The sequence below is a fragment of the Gymnodraco acuticeps genome, unplaced genomic scaffold (assembly GCF_902827175.1).
Source record: "Gymnodraco acuticeps unplaced genomic scaffold, fGymAcu1.1, whole genome shotgun sequence".
Lineage (NCBI taxonomy): Eukaryota > Metazoa > Chordata > Actinopteri > Perciformes > Bathydraconidae > Gymnodraco > Gymnodraco acuticeps.
This window is the reverse complement of record NW_022989854.1, coordinates 567,241-584,354: the sequence shown is the minus strand read 5'-3', so window position 1 is coordinate 584,354 and position 17,114 is coordinate 567,241. Positions and strand designations below refer to the sequence as shown.

At 46.4% G+C, this 17,114-nt stretch overlaps 1 protein-coding gene across 1 annotated transcript in view; it reads left to right on the top strand.

Annotated features, from left to right (window-relative positions):
- ech1 (enoyl CoA hydratase 1, peroxisomal) overlaps positions 1–15,298 on the top strand; it is a 33,740-nt gene extending 18,442 nt beyond the window's left edge. The window contains 3 exon segments of the mRNA XM_034239560.1: positions 13,646–13,717; positions 14,227–14,377; positions 14,495–15,298. Of these exon segments, the coding sequence (XP_034095451.1) occupies positions 13,646–13,717; positions 14,227–14,377; positions 14,495–14,599 (328 nt within the window). The 3' untranslated portion in view covers positions 14,600–15,298.
- Positions 15,299–17,114: the final 1,816 nt, after the last annotated feature.

Sequence of the window (17,114 nt, the reverse complement as noted above, 5' to 3'; positions counted from 1 at the left end):
GCTGAAAGAAAAAGACTCTCTCGTGTCCGGTCTCATGGAGGTAGCATCGGTGCAGTCTAAACAGCTTGCCTCGTTCAGTGCAACTATCCATGACACAGTTCTGTGGGATCCTTCCACCTGTCCGCGGCCTTCCGACTGCTCGACACCTAGCCACCAGCAGTCGTGGTCTGAGGTGGTGCGCAGGAGCTTTTTGAATGGAGTAACTTCACCGCCTCGCCTGGGCCTTCGGAACCGCTTCGCGGCCCTGTCCGACAATCCGGTCCATCTGGTTGATGCCTCCGCGGCACTGACCCGTCCAGATGATGCTCCCGCGGCGCTGGCCCGTCCAGATGATCCGGCCCGTCCAGCTGATGCTCCCGCGGCACCTGACCCGTCCAGATCTGCACCCTGCCGCCTCTGCAACTTCTACGCCGGCAGCCGACAGCATTTGTGCTGCTTCCCAGGCCACTGTGAAGTCAACTCGACGTCCCTCATCCCGTCCGGCGACCACCTCTTCACGTCGTAGACTCCTCAAAGAGGCCGTGCTGAGACACTCGGGAAGTTTTTCGGGCCCTGAGCCGGCAAGAAAATCCTCTCCGAGCCCAGCTGTTTCTGCTCGATCACCACATCCTCAATCACCGGCACCCCCTCGTCCCCTGTTCGCCCCAACCACATTAATAATTCCAGATTCCATAATCAGAAACATCCGATTTTCAACGCGGGCCGCACGCTGCCCTCCCTGGAGCCACCGTCCCGGTTATCCTGGAGAAACTCCCGGGGCTGCTGCACTCACTCCCGTCGTCTGTCAATCGTCTAATCGTCCATGTGGGGTCTAACAATACAGCCCGATTATTTCTATGAGTCAGGCAAGACTACATAAGAAAGGGGGTGGAGTAGCTATTTTGTTTAATGCAAGCAGACTATGTATGGAAACGTTGCTTATTTTGAATATGTGGCCCTTCAGTTGAAATGCTCCTTTCGATCTCTTTTCCTAAACATCTACAGACCACCCAAATACTGTGCAAGCTTTATTGATGATTTTACCGAGTTGTTGTCTATAGTGTGTATTGACTTTGACCGTTTAATCATTATTGGCGATTTTAATATCCATGTTGACAACCTTGAGGACAGAGGGGCTAAAGAACTGTTTTGTGTTATCGACAATTTTGGACTGACTCAGCATGTCAAGGGTCCGACGCACAATAAGGGGCACACCCTGGACTTAATTGTATCAAAGGGTCTGAACATTTCTAAGCTTGTGGTGACTGATGTTGCGCTCTCCGACCATTCCTGTGTTTTCTTTGAGAGCTCTATTACCGTCCATACAACTGTTAAGAAAGAGGTAACCACTAGACGTCACTTAACTGAAAATGCACAAGAAATGTTTGCCCAGATTTTTACTCCCTCACTTGCCCATGCTAACTTCTCAGTAAATGAGCTAGTTGATCATTTTAATTCTAAAATAACAAATGTCATGGTTATACCAGAAGGGGACCCCGGGTTTCCTCCGGGCGGGTATCCTCACTTCTTGTATCGTCTTTCATGAGGTCTTTTGAACCAATCTTAGTCTGGCCCCTTGCCTGAGACCAATTTGCCATGGGAGACCCTACCAGGAACACAAGGTTCCAGACAACACAGCCCCCAGGTTCATCAGGGCACACAAACCTCTCTACCACGGTAAGGTGCTGGTTCTTCAGAGAGGCTTGGACATCATTTTTCATGAAAAACGTAGGAAAACCACTCCTACGTTGAAGAAAAAAAAAATTAAGCAAAAACAATTAACAAAACAAAAATGCCTCTTGAGGGCATGAAGTGACAAAAACTTTCAACATGTCTCCATTGAGGCCCATTGTAAATTCAGCCTGATCTATCCTGAGAGCACCAGCTGCACACCTTTAGTAAATCTGCCAAAAATGCCACATTATTGACCCAAAAGTACACCAAAAAAAGCAGACTCAGACGCTCCTCAGGGTCCTGACATGCACCACACGTTGACATTTTACCGATAGCTGCTACCATTTTTAAACTATAGTTAGAAATGTAAGAGGTTTATCTCTCATTCAGAACAATGGAAAGGCTCTCCTTTCACTGCACATCTCCATGGTAACCTTTGATCTCTGGGCTCACACACAGGTGTTTGATAACGTCGTCACCTCAAACACACAGACTGGAGTTTAACAGACTGTCTCAGCCTATTCTTTTCTGTTTGATGGAGACTTCATACTGACTTCAACACGTTCCACATATTGAGTTGGTGTACGTATGGTTTTAGTTCAAAAGTTTGCAGTTAAAATATTCTGCTGCTTTTCAAAGCGTTTTTACTTTCTTTTCTCTTCTTAATACACATTCATTCACTACTTACATTTAATATCCAACTCCTTCAGCCTACTTTCAGCTATAAACCATTCAACTATCAAATTATTGAGCTCTTTCAGGACATTGTGGCTATACATGTTGTTGTTTATATCTTTTTTAAACCTTTTCTTTTAAATATTAACCTGTTAAGCCCGGTACACAACAATATTCACGAAACTGTGTCTCAGGGCTTCTTAACATTTAACAACCTATTAATGTGTCATACCCACTTAACGGGAAGAAACTCAGCTAACTGACGATATGAAAATGTTTTACCGAAACGAAACACAAGTCTAATGCCAAGCCTCTGAATTAGCACTAAGCGAAAGAGTGCTAACACACTTAGCACATAACTCACGTTAGCGATATTTTATACTTCATCGGATCTGCACAAACAAGATATAATCTGATAGATGAGATTCCACAGATTCCAATGGTATAACTATCATCACTATTATCACTGTTTTCTGATCAAAAGTTGTGTTCAAAGGCATTAAAACGCAGCTGAAGGTTAATCCAATGTCTCTGTGTCACTTTGAAATGATTACTGATAATCCATAATAATATTTATGTCATTAAGCCTAGTTTTCAGTTTTCAGAGCGTAACGTAGCTTTCGGTTTGGGCAAACTGCGTGCGCATCACTCACACTCCTCCATGGTAACGTGTAGTTGGATTTAGGAACTTCCCCTCGATTCTATTGGCTCTAACGGTTCAAAAGAGGTGTCAATCACCAAAATCAACCAATGGGTTCCAGAGATATGGCAAATACACCCAATTTGTTCCTAAACCACTCTAAAAAGGTCTCATTTAACTTGTTTTGCATCAATCTTGATACAGGGTACTTATATGTTATAGTTTGGATTCCTAACTTTTTGTCTACTATCCCATCATTCAAGGGTGGTTTTCACTGTAAGTAATGTTTTCTTTTTGGACGGACACTATAATTAAAAATGTTTTACTATGTTCAATCTGAATTTACTTTAAAATAAAAACATCTATATTGATTCTCACTTTTCTACATCCAACTCACAGGTTTATCATTGCTTTGAGAAAAAAGATTATTAATTGACCCCTTTTAGAAGTGAAGATATGGTCATTTGTTCTGGGCATGTCATTTTCGAGCCTGAGACCTGAAAAACAGGCTCCGGGTGCAGACTCGCTGTTTGAGGTTTTCTTCACTATTCTTCCTACTTTTCCAGTTTAACATTTCACTTTCAAGTTTCCAACAAAATCATTGCAATGCATTTGAGCTGTAACAATTTTGATTAAAATCATTTCACTTTTCTGCATTTCTCCGCTAAGTTCAGCAACACACTGACTTGGTTTTTGTAGCTAAAGCAGAGACCATTCAACTAATACAATATTCAGCTTTTTCAGCTAAATTCAGCAACAAATGTACACAGTTTACAGCATTCGCACGCATTTTCAGCAGGAAATGCATGTTCCAGTATAAAATGCTATTCCGTGCACACTAAGGCCCAATCCCAAATCACCCCTCGGTGACGGAGTGAACTCCGTCTGTAGCCACACTCGCAGCTGAATGAAGTTCCCTCCATTAAGAGTTAAGGGTATAAATACAGCAGCAAGCTTTGGGACGGCCTCCCCTCTCTCCAGCAGAAACAGGAAATGCCGTAACTGTATGTAACAACGGTTTCAAATCAGCATGTCTTAGACAAAAAGTTTAAATTAATAATTCAAATAAAACTCCAAACATCTTTCATCTTGTTCTTTTAGTTTTAAACCTGATGTTTATAAGCTTCTTAGTTTTTGCAACAGTCTGTAAATATACACAACTTTATAATAAAATGCACACATTTACCTTTTTCTAGACTAAACACAGGTTTGATCCTAAGTTAAAACATATGAGGTCATCATGAGGTTGTTAACATCGCAGTTTATCAGTGGATGTTTGCTGGAACTACTTGTAAACAGCGTGTTTCCTGACGGACACACACAGCGGGACTCCGGTCAGGTAGAGACCGGTCTCAAGTCAGCATCGCTGCAGACTCGCTGTTTGAGGGCTTGATAGCCCACTCCCCCTCCACACCGCTCCACACTCGTTGCTTTGGAACAGCCCTTAATATGGCGGACCCTCCGCGTGAACGCGCAAACGGAAAGGTAGGGTGTAGGGGGGCGGTTTGGGAATGGGCCTATATGTAAATAATATCCAACCTTTACATTTTGCTAGCTGTGATTTGGCCCTGCCTTCATAGTGTTTATTCGTCAGACAGTCTACAGATTCTTGTCTTTCACAGTCAACTTGTTTATATATACCGAACATCAGGATGTATCCATCAGTGGACCAATTACTTGCTATCGTAGAGGAAAAGAGGCATTCAGTCGACTCCTGTCTTTCAACACCTGGCTGGCATCTGTCTGTCACTCACACAAACTGAGATTCATTGACAATTTCAATATTTTCTGGAATTGTGGGGACCGCTTTGCATCTGATGGACTTCACCCAAATTATAGAGGTTCTCGACTACTAACAGCAAACATCAGTCACCTGCTCTTGACCTCCTTAAGTGGACAGAATCAAGCCCCAATCTCTGCTCCATCTAAATCGAATGACACAACCTCTTGCATGGACACAAGCAAGTTGCAACCCACTGACTTCCACGAAACAACATCTTGAACTCAGTGCAATCTCAGTGGACTCACTGCCCGAAGAAAAACAACGATAGTACAGAAGCCATGCCATCTCCAACATACCAGTAATCTTAACCAGTCAATGGCATGGTAAAAACTATGCACCATCTAATAGGCCTGCACGTGCCGTTAACCTCAAAGTGATCAAAGTCCAGCCAAAGCAGATCTCCTCTCATGACATAGAAGTCCAACAAATAAAATTAGCCCTCCTAAATGTCAGAACTCTGAATAATAAAACCTTTTTAGTTAATGATCTGATTAAAGAAAATAACTTAGATTGCATCTGCTTAGTGGAGACATGGCTTAATAACGACACAGCTACATCAATAATGAGAGAGACCTGTCCACCAAACTATAGCTTTTATCAACTGCCCAGAAAGAACCGAAGAGGAGGAGGGGTCGCAGCCATTTTTTCCTCAACATTTTTGTTCAGAATAACAGAACTAGGTGAGTTCATGTCGATGGAATATCTAGCCATCGAACTAAAAACTGAATCAACCATAATTGTCACAATATAACGTCCACCTAGACACTCACCATTATTTATACAAGAGTTCTCTGAATTGATCTCACTATGTGTTACCAATTACGATAAGGTGATCCTAAACAGAGACCTGAATAGTCATATAAATAAAAAAGCGGACTCCAAAGCTATAGAGCTTGCAAATCTACTAGATAGCTTTGATCTAACACAGCATATAATAAATGCAACTCATCGACATGGTGACACATTAGACTTAGTGATAACAACTGGGCTGAACATCAATAATATCTCAATAACTGAGCTACCTCTCTCCGACCATCACTGTATATTCTTTGATGCTGAAATAACCCTTACTAAAACAAAAAAAGAAGTCATAGTTAAAAAAAGGCTCCTTAACGACATGGCTGAATCAAAGTTCACCGATCTCATCAGACTCTATGAACCACACAGTCATGACAGCTCTCTGAATGAAATGGTAGAACATCTCAATGATGCACTATCAGCTGTATTAAATTCTGTTGCCCCACTAAAAACTAAAAAGAAATCGACAACCAGAGCCTCCCCCTGGTTGAACTATAATGGTGTCAAAGAAGAAAAAAGGAAATGTCGTGCAGCAGAGAGAAAATGGAGGGAAACAAAAACCACTATCTGCTGTGAAATCTACAAAGATGCTTTAACTGTCTTTAACAGAACCATCCGACGAGCAAGGAAAGATTATTTCTATATTAGTCCTTTTCTCCACTATCGATCAGCTGCTAAACACTGTCTCTGCCCCCCCCACCCCTCCCCAACAGCTAAATGTGAAGAATTTGCTCTGTTTAAAATAACTTCAATCAGAGCTAGTATCAATACTAGTGGAGGTGGAGATGAAACCGATCTCAGTAGAGTATGTAATGTAACCATGAGTAACTTCACATGCATCACACTAAGCGAACTGTGTAAAACTGTCTCAGAAGCAAACTCCACAACCTCAGACATTGATCCTATCCCCACAACATTCTTTAAGCGAGTGTTTGATAGCATCTCCGGTCCTGGACATTATAAACACATCCCTTAAAACTGGCGTCTTCCCTGATGCCTTTAAAACAGCTGTTGTAAAGCCTCTATTAAAGAAACCTACATTGGATAACAACACAGTAGCAAACCACAGACCAATATCAAATCTACCATTTATCAGTCAAATATTGGAAAGAATTGTCTAAGTCCAAATCAATTCCTATCTTAAAGAAAACAACATCTTAGAAGTGTTTCAGTCAGGTTTCAGAAGATACCACAGTACGGAAACTGCACTCACAGGTAATTAGTGACCTCAGACTCAACTCTGATGCAAATAACATCTCCATCCTTATCCTATTAGATCTCAGTGCAGCTTTTGATACTATTGATCACAACATCCTAATAAATCGACTTGAAAAGCTTATTGGTTTCTCTGGCTGCGTGCTGAACTGGATCAAAACATATATCAGAGGAAGGATGTTCTATATTAGTCCAGGAGGCCATACATCAGAGAAACTTGAAAGCCGCTACGGGGTTGCACAAGGGAGCTGTTTAGGCCCATTACTCTTTTCTCTCTATATGTTACCGCTCGGCGACATCATCAGGATGATACACAATTGTACATATCCGCTGAACCAAATGATGTGACAGCCATAAACTCCATTACCAACTGCCTGACAGCAATAAACAAATGGATGAACGATAATTTTCTTAAATTGAATGAGGACAAAACTGAAGTCCTACTTGTTGGCCCCAAATCAAAAAGAGAGATGCTAAGAAATAATCTAGGAATCTTAACCACTTGGATTAAACCGGAGGTGACAAGTCTCGGTGTCATCCTGGACTCAGATTTGAACTTCAACGCCCATTTAAACAAAGTGACTGAGCCTCTCCGCTCACAGTGTTCAAATACGGACGGAAAGAGCAGGTTGGTTTATCACAGGCGTTTATTAGCTCCAAACAAAGTATACACGGGTCTCCAACGTTGCCCGTGTGGGAACCTTCACAGGTCCTTTGGCGACCTTCCAGGATCCCGCCTACTGCAAAACAGACCAGAACCAGGTTACGACATGCTTTTATTCCGGCACTGATTACCTGATTCCGATCAGCTGTCTGGCCTCCGGCCGAGCCACTCCCTTCACTCCAGCAGCCGGCGCCCTAACCACACCCAGCTGCCACATACCCCCCACCGGGATCCTACTGGCCGTAAGCTGACTCTCTCTCCCCTCTCCCCCCCCCCCCCCCCCTCCGCTGAGCGAGAGAGGAAATCAGCCACGACCATCCGGTTACCCGGCCTGTGAAGTTGAAAGGCTGTAACGCCAGATACCACAGAGTGATCCGAGCGTTGGCATCCTTCATGCAGTGGAGCCACTGGAGCGGGGCATGGTCCGACCAGAGGGTGAAAGGGCGCCCCAGGAGGTAGTACCGCAGGGCGCCGACCGCCCACCGTATGGCGAGGCACTCCTTTTCCACCGTACTGTAGTTCACCTCCCTCTGGGCGAGCTTACGGCTAATGTACAGTACGGGGCGGTCGACCCCCTCTACTTGCTGGGACAAAACGGCCCCCACCCCACTGTTCGAGGCGTCGGTCTGCAACACAAAAGGGAGAGAGAAGTCAGGAGAATACAGAAGCGGCTTACCACAGAGGGCTTTTTTAACCCTCTCAAACGCCAGCTGACACCGCTCCGTCCACTGGACCGGATCTGAAGCACCCTTTCGGGTCAGGTCGGTCAGGGGACTGGTCAGCTCCGAAAAGGACGGGATGAACCGCCTGTAGTAGCCGGCCAGCCCCATGAACCTCCTGACCTCTTTTTTCGTCTTGGGCGCCAGGCAGGCTGAAATGGCGTTTGTTTTCTCTACCTGTGGCCGCACCTGCCCGCCGCCCAAGTGGTACCCCAGATACCGTACCTCCCTCCGTCCAACCGCACACTTCTTCGGGTTGGCCGTGAACCCCGCCTGCCTCAGAGACTCGAGCACTGCCCCCATCTGCTGCTCCCATGTCTCACTGTGAATGATGACATCTTCCAAGTAAGCAGCAGCATATGCAGAGTGGGGACGCAGCACCCGGTCCATGAGCCGCTGGAAGGTGGCTGGAGTTCCGAACAACCCGAAAGGAAGTGTGATGAATTGGTATAAACCAAAAAGCTGATCCAGGTGTTCGTCGACCCGGGGCATTGGATAAGCATCGAATTTGGACACCTCGTTCACCCTGCGGTAGTCCACACAGAACCGGATTGACCCGTCGGACTTACGTACCAGCACGACGGGGCAACACCAGTCACTGGTGGACTCTTCTATCACTCCCATTTCTAGCATAGCCTGAAGCTCCGCCTGAACAATTTTCCTCTTATGTTCAGGCAGCCGATAGGGCTGTGAACGAATGGCCACGCCCGGGGGCGTTTCTATGCGGTGGTGTATGAGAGAGGTGCGCCCTGGCAGCGGAGAGAACACGTCGGCAAACTGCCTTTGCAACGAAGCAACGTCTGCTCTCTGGCCCGGTGAGAGATTGTCACCACAACAGACCGGGGCTAATTTGTTGCTTTTAATGACCTCTGGTCCCAACTCATCTCTCTCAATCACCGTGGTGGCTAGAGAAACAGACGCCACCTCCCTCTAAGCTTTCAGGAGGTTAAGGTGGTAAATCTGTGTTGCTCCCCCCCTGTCAGAATGCACCACCTCATAATCGACGTCCCCCACTCGTCGTGTGACCACGAAGGGTCCTTGACACTTGGCGAGTAATTTAGAGCTAGAGGATGGGAGTAATACAAGCACTTTGTCTCCCGGTGAAAATTGTCTCAGTTTCGACCCTCTGTTGTACAGGCGCTGCTGACGTTCCTGAGCCTGGAGCAAATTCTCCCGTGATATCTGCCCCAGTGAGTGGAGTTTTGCTCGCAGGTCCATAACGTACTGTATTTCGTTTTTACTGGTGCTTGGACCCTCCTCCCAGTTTTCCTTAACTAGGTCCAAAACACCCCGGGGCTTCCTACCAAATAACAGCTCAAAGGGAGAAAATCCTGTGGAGGACTGGGGCACCTCCCGCACTGCAAACAACAGAGGATCTAGCCATTTATCCCAATTACGACTATCTTCGTGAACGAACTTACGAACCATGTTCTTTAGTGTTTTGTTAAACCGTTCCACCAGGCCGTCGGTCTGCGGATGGTAAACACTAGTCCGTATTGACCAGTAGTTCATACAGCTAGTGTGCGTGACATAAACTGTGTGCCCTGGTTAGTCAGGATCTCTTTCGGGATCCCGACTCGGGAGATAATGTGAAACAGTGCCTGCGCGACGCTCTTTGCAGAGATATTACGCAGCGGCACTGCTTCGGGATGTCGCATTGCATAATCCACTAGGACTAGTACAAAGCGATATCCCTGTGCACTCCGGTCTAATGGCCCGATGAGGTCCATACCAACTCTCTCAAAAGGCACCTCAATAAATGGTAACGGGCGCAAAGGCGCTCTGGGGATAGCCGGCGGGTTAACCAGCTGACATTCACGGCAAGATGCATACCACCGCTTCACATCTGCGCGAATGCCCAGCCAATAAAATCGGGCCATTATCCGGTTTAGTGATTTGTCGTACCCTAGTTGACCTGACATGGGGTTATAATGAGCCGCCTGGAAAACCATTTCCCGACGGCTTTTTGGCACCAACAACTGGGTATTTATCTCTCCTGTCTGTGTGTCACGGCTTACACGATACAGCCCTAACCACCGTAAAGTGTGGGTGAGTGAGTGCTGCGTTTGGGTGTAGCTGGGAGCCATCAATACTCACCACCTGGCCGAAGGCGTGCTGAAGGGTCTCGTCCCTCGACGGTTCAAGGGGGAAATCCTCCACGGGAAACACCAGCGGGTCCAGAGGGACCTCCGCGGCCCCCTCCGTGTCCGTTTCCCCCTCGACGTCGTCAGCCGCCTCCGACTCTCCACTAAACACAGCACACAACTCACATTTCCCTGCCGTCCGTGAACGCACCCCCATAGCCCCCGCTTGCTTAGCAAACCCCGGCCAATTCGTTCCCAAAATGAGGGGGTGCGTAACGGTACGTCCAAAAGCTGCTGTGTGGACGTACCGAGCAGCTTTAGACGAATCTTCCACCGCTTCCAACGCTTCTCTGCCCATTGACTTTGAATGGGGATGACGTCACTTTGCCTCGCTTTTCGCCGAATTACTTCCAGGATTCAAAAGTTGAGCAATGTTCAACTTTTGAAGCTGAGCTGGAAGCGTCAGCCAATCAAATCACGTTTATGCAAATCTGACAGTAGAAGCGCTAGCCAATCAAACCGCGTGTAAGCAGGGAGAACCAGACCGCAGTTCATTTCCTCATATTCCAAACGAGAAATTACGGTAGCAAATCACCCGGTTCTTTACGACCAGAACTATTAACGGGATACAAACCGGAGGAACCAGGCATGGAGGGAGGTGGCAGAGACAGTGGGTGAAACTGGTAGGTTTTCGCCTGTTTGGGGAGTTTATATATATATATATATATATTGCTCGCATAAAATCCCCATTTTTTTTTCGCTTTGTATGTCGGGGGCGGGAGATTCATGTGATTGGTTGTTGGTCGCGTTGCTCGCAAAAAATCCCCAAGCTTTCAGACACGCCCAGCTCCAAGATTTTCAAGATTTTTGAAAAGCTGCTGTGTGGACGTACTGTAAGGCGAGTGCTAACTCCAGCCCTGACTCTATGCTTTTTCCCCTTATAAGAAATTTCCAGCGTCACCTCCGGGTACTGGTGAATATCCCCATGCACACACCTCACCTTCACCCACGATGCTTCAATCAATGCCCCAGGCCAAACCAAGCGCTGATGGATCATCGTCTGATTACAGCCCGTGTCCATCAGAGCCTGGTGTGTAACCCCCTGTATACATACCGGTATACGGTACGTCCCTTCCAAATCGGGGGAGGCTGGCGGTCCCGCAACCCGAACCAGCTCCATGAGAGGGCACTCCCGTCGGAAGTGGCCGGGCTGCCCGCACCGCCAGCAATCCTGCCCTGACGTCTGAGGAGCCCCCCGTGGTGCCGGACGACCAGAAGCATAGTCCGGACCCTGGGGAGAGATAAAAACAGGAAGGTAAGGTAGGGCTTGGGGGGAAAGTGTCGGGGCTGCAGGGTTGGGGCCGTGTGGTGGTGGGGAGGGAAGGGCAGCTGCTCCCGGAAACCTCCTCCTCGGGGCTGGGGCTGGGACGGGTCGGCCCGCTGAAACGGCTGGTGGTCGGCGCTCCTCTTTCATGCTCCGCCGGGGAAGCGAGAGGTGGTCCTCCGCGAGGACGACGGCTGCTTCCAGGTTGGCTGGGTGATGGCACTGGACCCAATTCGCCATCGAAGATGGCAGGCCGGCGATTAACTTCTCCAGCGCCACCTGCCCGACGACTTCCTCAGCGGAGCGCACCCCCGGCTGGAGCCAGCGGCTCGCTGCATCCAGGAGCCGCTGCGCGTAGGAGAAGGTCCGGTCAGCGTCCTCGAAGGGGAGGGCCCGGAACCGGCGGCGATGTCCCTCTGGCGTGCTGCCAAGCCGGTCCAGTATGGCCTTCCTCAGATGCCGGTACACATGCCGAGAGGCTGCTGGCAGGCTGTGGGCGGCTAGCTGCGCACCACCAGATAGCAGAGGCAATAACCGCGCTGCCCACTCCTCCTCCGGCCACCCGCACGCCGCCGCTGTGCCCTCAAAGATGTCCAGGTATGCCTCCGGATCATCCTCTGCCGTCAATTACTCGAGGGCAATTGAAGGCGGTCGGGCCGGGTTGGTAGCGGGATCGGCCTCCCGAGCGGTCGGACGCTGCAGCAGCTCCCGTAGGAGAGCCCGGTCCTCGCGCTGGCTCGAGGCGATCCCGAGCAGAGCCTCGCTCTGCTGTCGCTGCAATGCTGTGGTGGTCTCCTGCATGTGAGCGAGACGTTGGAGGGCCTGCCCCAGCGGGGTTTCTCCTTCCGCCATGATGTCCCTGTTCAGGTGCCACTGTGAGCCTCTCCGCTCACACAGGGTTCAAATAGGGACGGAAAGAGCAGGTTGGTTTATCACAGGCGTTTATTAGCTCCAAACAAAGTATACACGGGTCTCCAACGTTGCCCGTGTGGGAACCTTCACAGGTCCTTTGGCGACCTTCCAGGATCCCGCCTACTGCAAAACAGACCAGAACCAGGTTACGACATGCTTTTATTCCGGCACTGATTACCTGATTCCGATCAGCTGTCTGGCCTCCGGCCGAGCCACTCCCTTCACACCAGCAGCGGCGCCCTAACCACACCCCGCTGCCACAGTGACCAAAATAGCTTTCTTTCATCTCAGAAACATAGCGAAGGTAAGACCATTCATAAATCACAATGATGCAGAGAAGCTAATTCATGCTTTTATATCTAGACTACTGCAATGCACTGTTCACTGGTCTCCCCAAGAAAGCTATTGGAAGACTCCAGCTCATTCAAAACTCTGCAGCTAGACTACTGACGAATACCAAAAGGAGGGAACACATTAGTCCTGTCTTAGCTACTCAACACTGGCTTCCTGTAACTTTCAGAATTGATTTGAAGGTGCTTCTCCTTACATACAAAGCTCTAAATGGACAAGGACCCAGCTACATTGCTGACTCTCTAATGAACTACACACCTGCCAGAACACTGCGATCATCAGGTCTATTCCAGGTCACCAGAAAGAGTCCTAAGAAGATCGGTGATGCAGTCTTTGTAAACTACGCCCCAAAACTGTGGAACACGTTACCCAACAATATTAGGGAAGCCAATACGTTAGGCATTTTACCAAAGCATTTGACTGACTTTACACTATTATACTGCACTATTTCTCTGTGATTGACATTGCACTATTTCTCTATGTTTTATTCCCCATGTTTTTATTTTTAATTATTTTATCCCACTTTATGCTTTGCTCTTGCTGCTTGTTTTACACTGATTTTATGTCTTATTTCTTACTGATGTAAAGCACTCTGAACTGCAATCCCCTGTATGAAAGGTGCTATACAAATAAAGTTATTATTATATTTACCTTTTTTAGTTCCGTTTTATTTCATATTTTGAGATGTTTATAGTTGTTCGACTCTTATTTTTCACATTATGTGCAATGCCTTGTTTTAACTGCTGCTGAAAATGTTTCCCAGTCTGATTTAAATAATGTATGCTGCTCTCTATATATAAATGCTATGTATCTGTGTGTTCCTGCAGCCTGGTGAACGAGCTGGCTCTGACTGCCAGGAAGATGTTCGCTGATGAAGCCAAGAGCAGCGGTCTGGTCAGGTAAAGCACTCTCTTCAGATCATACACTTTCACACCTGTGCCATCAGGTCAGGCTGGTTTTAGTTCATTTGGTCAGTGTTGATGTGTGTAGGCCTTTTCTCCTGGTCAAAAAGTGATCAGCTGCATCAACCTTTAACTTACAAATGTTTTAGACGAGTAGCTAACAGACTTTTTATGGATCACATGCAGAGACGTTTTAGTTTGACCAGTGTAAAATCAGGAATGTTCAGGCTAAGTCCCACTTTTTAATCTATTGAATCTTGTTGTTTATTAAAACCCCCCCCTCCGAATTAGACCTACTTTATATTACAGACCCCTGCTGCAAAAAACAATAGGGGCTATAGGCTAGAGTAGCTGCACAACTAATTGGTTCTCTCAATGTTTTAGCCACCTTATTGGTAATATACACTTTTAAGCCAAAAATAACAAGATCACCTCCATTTCAAAGAGAAACTTTTACCTATTTGTTAAGCAATCAGTCTTAACACTTTCCCTCGTGCTTCCTCCAGCCGAGTGTTTGCAGATAAGGAGGCGATGATGGCCGGAGCTCTGCAGATGGCGGGGGAGATCGCCGGCCGCAGCCCTGTGGCTGTGCAGGGCACCAAGATCAACCTCATCTACTCCAGAGACCACAGTGTGGCCGAGGGGCTGGACTACATGGTGAGAGCACAGACTTTACAAATAAGAAACTATTGGAGGATTTTTCTCACATCACCCCACCAGTCAGACCATGGATCAGCCTTTATCTTAATAAACACCTTGTTCTTTCTTTCCCAGGCCAACTGGAACATGAGCATGCTTCAGACTGAAGATGTGATGAAGTCCGCTCAGGCCTCCATGGAGAAGAAGAGTCCTAAGACCATAGCTTTCTCTAAACTCTAAACCTCATGAAGACACTATTCATAACCCGAACGCTGTCGTTTCACACCTCCACTGTGGCCTTTCTGTGGGCAGAGACCCTCGAGTGTTCCCAGCAGCCCACTCAGACCATTAGAGGGCGGTGTAATGAGACCTCAGACAGGATTAAACCCACAGTCTGAGGCCTTCGTTTCCAAAGTTCTGCATTATTGTTTCTGTAAAAACCTTTGAAACAGCATTTGCATAATGGGATACTATTCTTTTTATTCAAACTTAACAACTAGAAAGTCATAATGTGTGAAATGTTAAACGGTTACGTAAAAGGTGATGTGTAAGATCGTCCCTCGCTGTTTAATAGTAACAGCCAGTTTTGTAATTCTCTAATTGACTTCATGAATGTTTTTTCAACTCATCTGAAGGGAAGTGTTGACAGATTTAACATCCACCTTGTATTTCCTTAAATATTTAACACAATAAGGAGATTCAAATAACTTTAAATGCTTTATTGACAATACTTTTAAAATAATTTAAATTTACACCATGGAACTAAGTATACATTCAAAGTCATCACAGAGTCTTCTTGGCACGAAGTTTCCCTAAGGTTTTCTGTGAAAAGATAGTAGAAAAATACTTTACTCAGAATTCAGGCAAATCAAAACAAACTTTGGAGGATCACATTGTCTTTTGAAAACACTCAGAATTAAAGTGCTTTACCTCGTGGAACTCCTTGGCCTTCAGTCTGTTTTTTGCATACGCCTCCTGCCTGTTCCGGAGGGCTTTCTGATGCTTCACCTCCTCCAGCTGCTCGTACAGCCTGCAACACCATGGACCACACACACATCAATGGGTTGGCTTTAATGAAGTTAATACATTGGGCTGTTAGAGAAAACATTGGCTTCGGTAGTATGATAAGCAGTTTGAGCATTTATTTCATATCCTTCTGATCACACATCTGTTTTCTCCATTAGTTACACAAGAGAAAGCCAACATGTACAGGTGCATCTCAATACATTAGAATATCGTGGAAAATGTAATTTATTTCATTAATTCAATTCAAAAAGTGAAACTCATATTATATTGATTCATTACACACAAAGTGAAATAGTTCAAGGCTTTATTTGTTTTAATCTTTGATTACGGCTTACAGCTAATGAAAACTCCTCTTCACAAGGAGTGGACTGAGGCTGGAGTCAGTGCATCAGGGATCAAGGAGCTGCTGACGTTGTCTCTGGTGTCCAGCCACTCCTGAACCAGAGACAGCGTCAGCAGCTCCTTACCTGGGCTAAGGAGAAAAAGAAGTGGTCTGTTGCTCAGCGGTCCAAAGTCCTCTTTTCAGATGGAAGTACATTTTGCATTTCATTTGGAGATCAAGCTTCTGGAGTGGAGAGGCACACAATCCAAGTTGCTTGAAGTCCAGTGTGAAGTCTCCACAGTCAGTGAATGTTTGGGGAGCCATGTCATCTGCTGCTGTTGGTCCACTGTGTTCTCTCAAGTCCAAAGTTAACGCAGCCGTCTACCAGGACATCTTGGAGCACTTCATGCTTCTGACAAGCTTTATGGAGATGCTGATTTCATTCTCCAGCAGGACTTAGCACCTGCCCACACTGCCAACAGTACTAAGACCTGGTTTAGTGACCATGGAGATACTGTGCTTGATTGGCCAGCAAACTGGCCTGACCTGAACCCTATAGAGAATCTATGGGGTATTGTCAAGAGGAAGATGAGAGACACGAGAGCCAACAATGCAGACCAGCTGAAGGCCGCTGAAGTAACCTGGGCCTCCATCACCCCTCAGCAGAGCCACAGGCTGATCGCCTCCATGCCACGCCGCATTCATGCAGTCATTCATGCAAAAGGAGGCCCAACCAAGTACTGAGTGCAAACACATGAACATACTTTTCAGAAGGCCGACATTTCCATATTAAAAATCTTTTTTTTTTTGTTGGTCTTTTTCTTTTTAGATACCGATTGTTGGGTTTTCATTAGCTGTAAGCTGTAATCATCAAGATTAAATCAAATAAAGGCTTGAGATATTTCACTTTGTGTAATGAATCCATATAATATATGAGTTTCACTTTTTGAACTGAATTAATGAAATAAATGAACTTTTCCACGATATTCTAATTGATTGAGATGCACCTGTACATGTTAATCTTAAACTAGTGCCTGGTGCCTTCCTGGAGGGCAGACATGTTTATGGCCAGCCTTAGAGTCAGTTAATATTCAGAGTTCAGCAGAACTGACGGTGGCATGCATCATCATCATCAACATCATCATCATCGTGTTTTAATCAATTGCTCTGAATTCCCTTCACAGCATAGTTGTAAGAGCAAATCAGGATCTTGTCATAAAGCTGCTTCATTGGCTGCGGCACAATAATCACCATGTCGGCCTGAGGAACTCAAACTAGTGGCAGCATGTTGCATCTGACATGAGCCAATGAGTAGTGGCCCTTTGCTGCTTTTACTGTCCGTCTTCTACTGAATAATGCTAAAAGAAAACAGCCCCCAAAGATAAACGTCTATCGTGGTCCATTCCT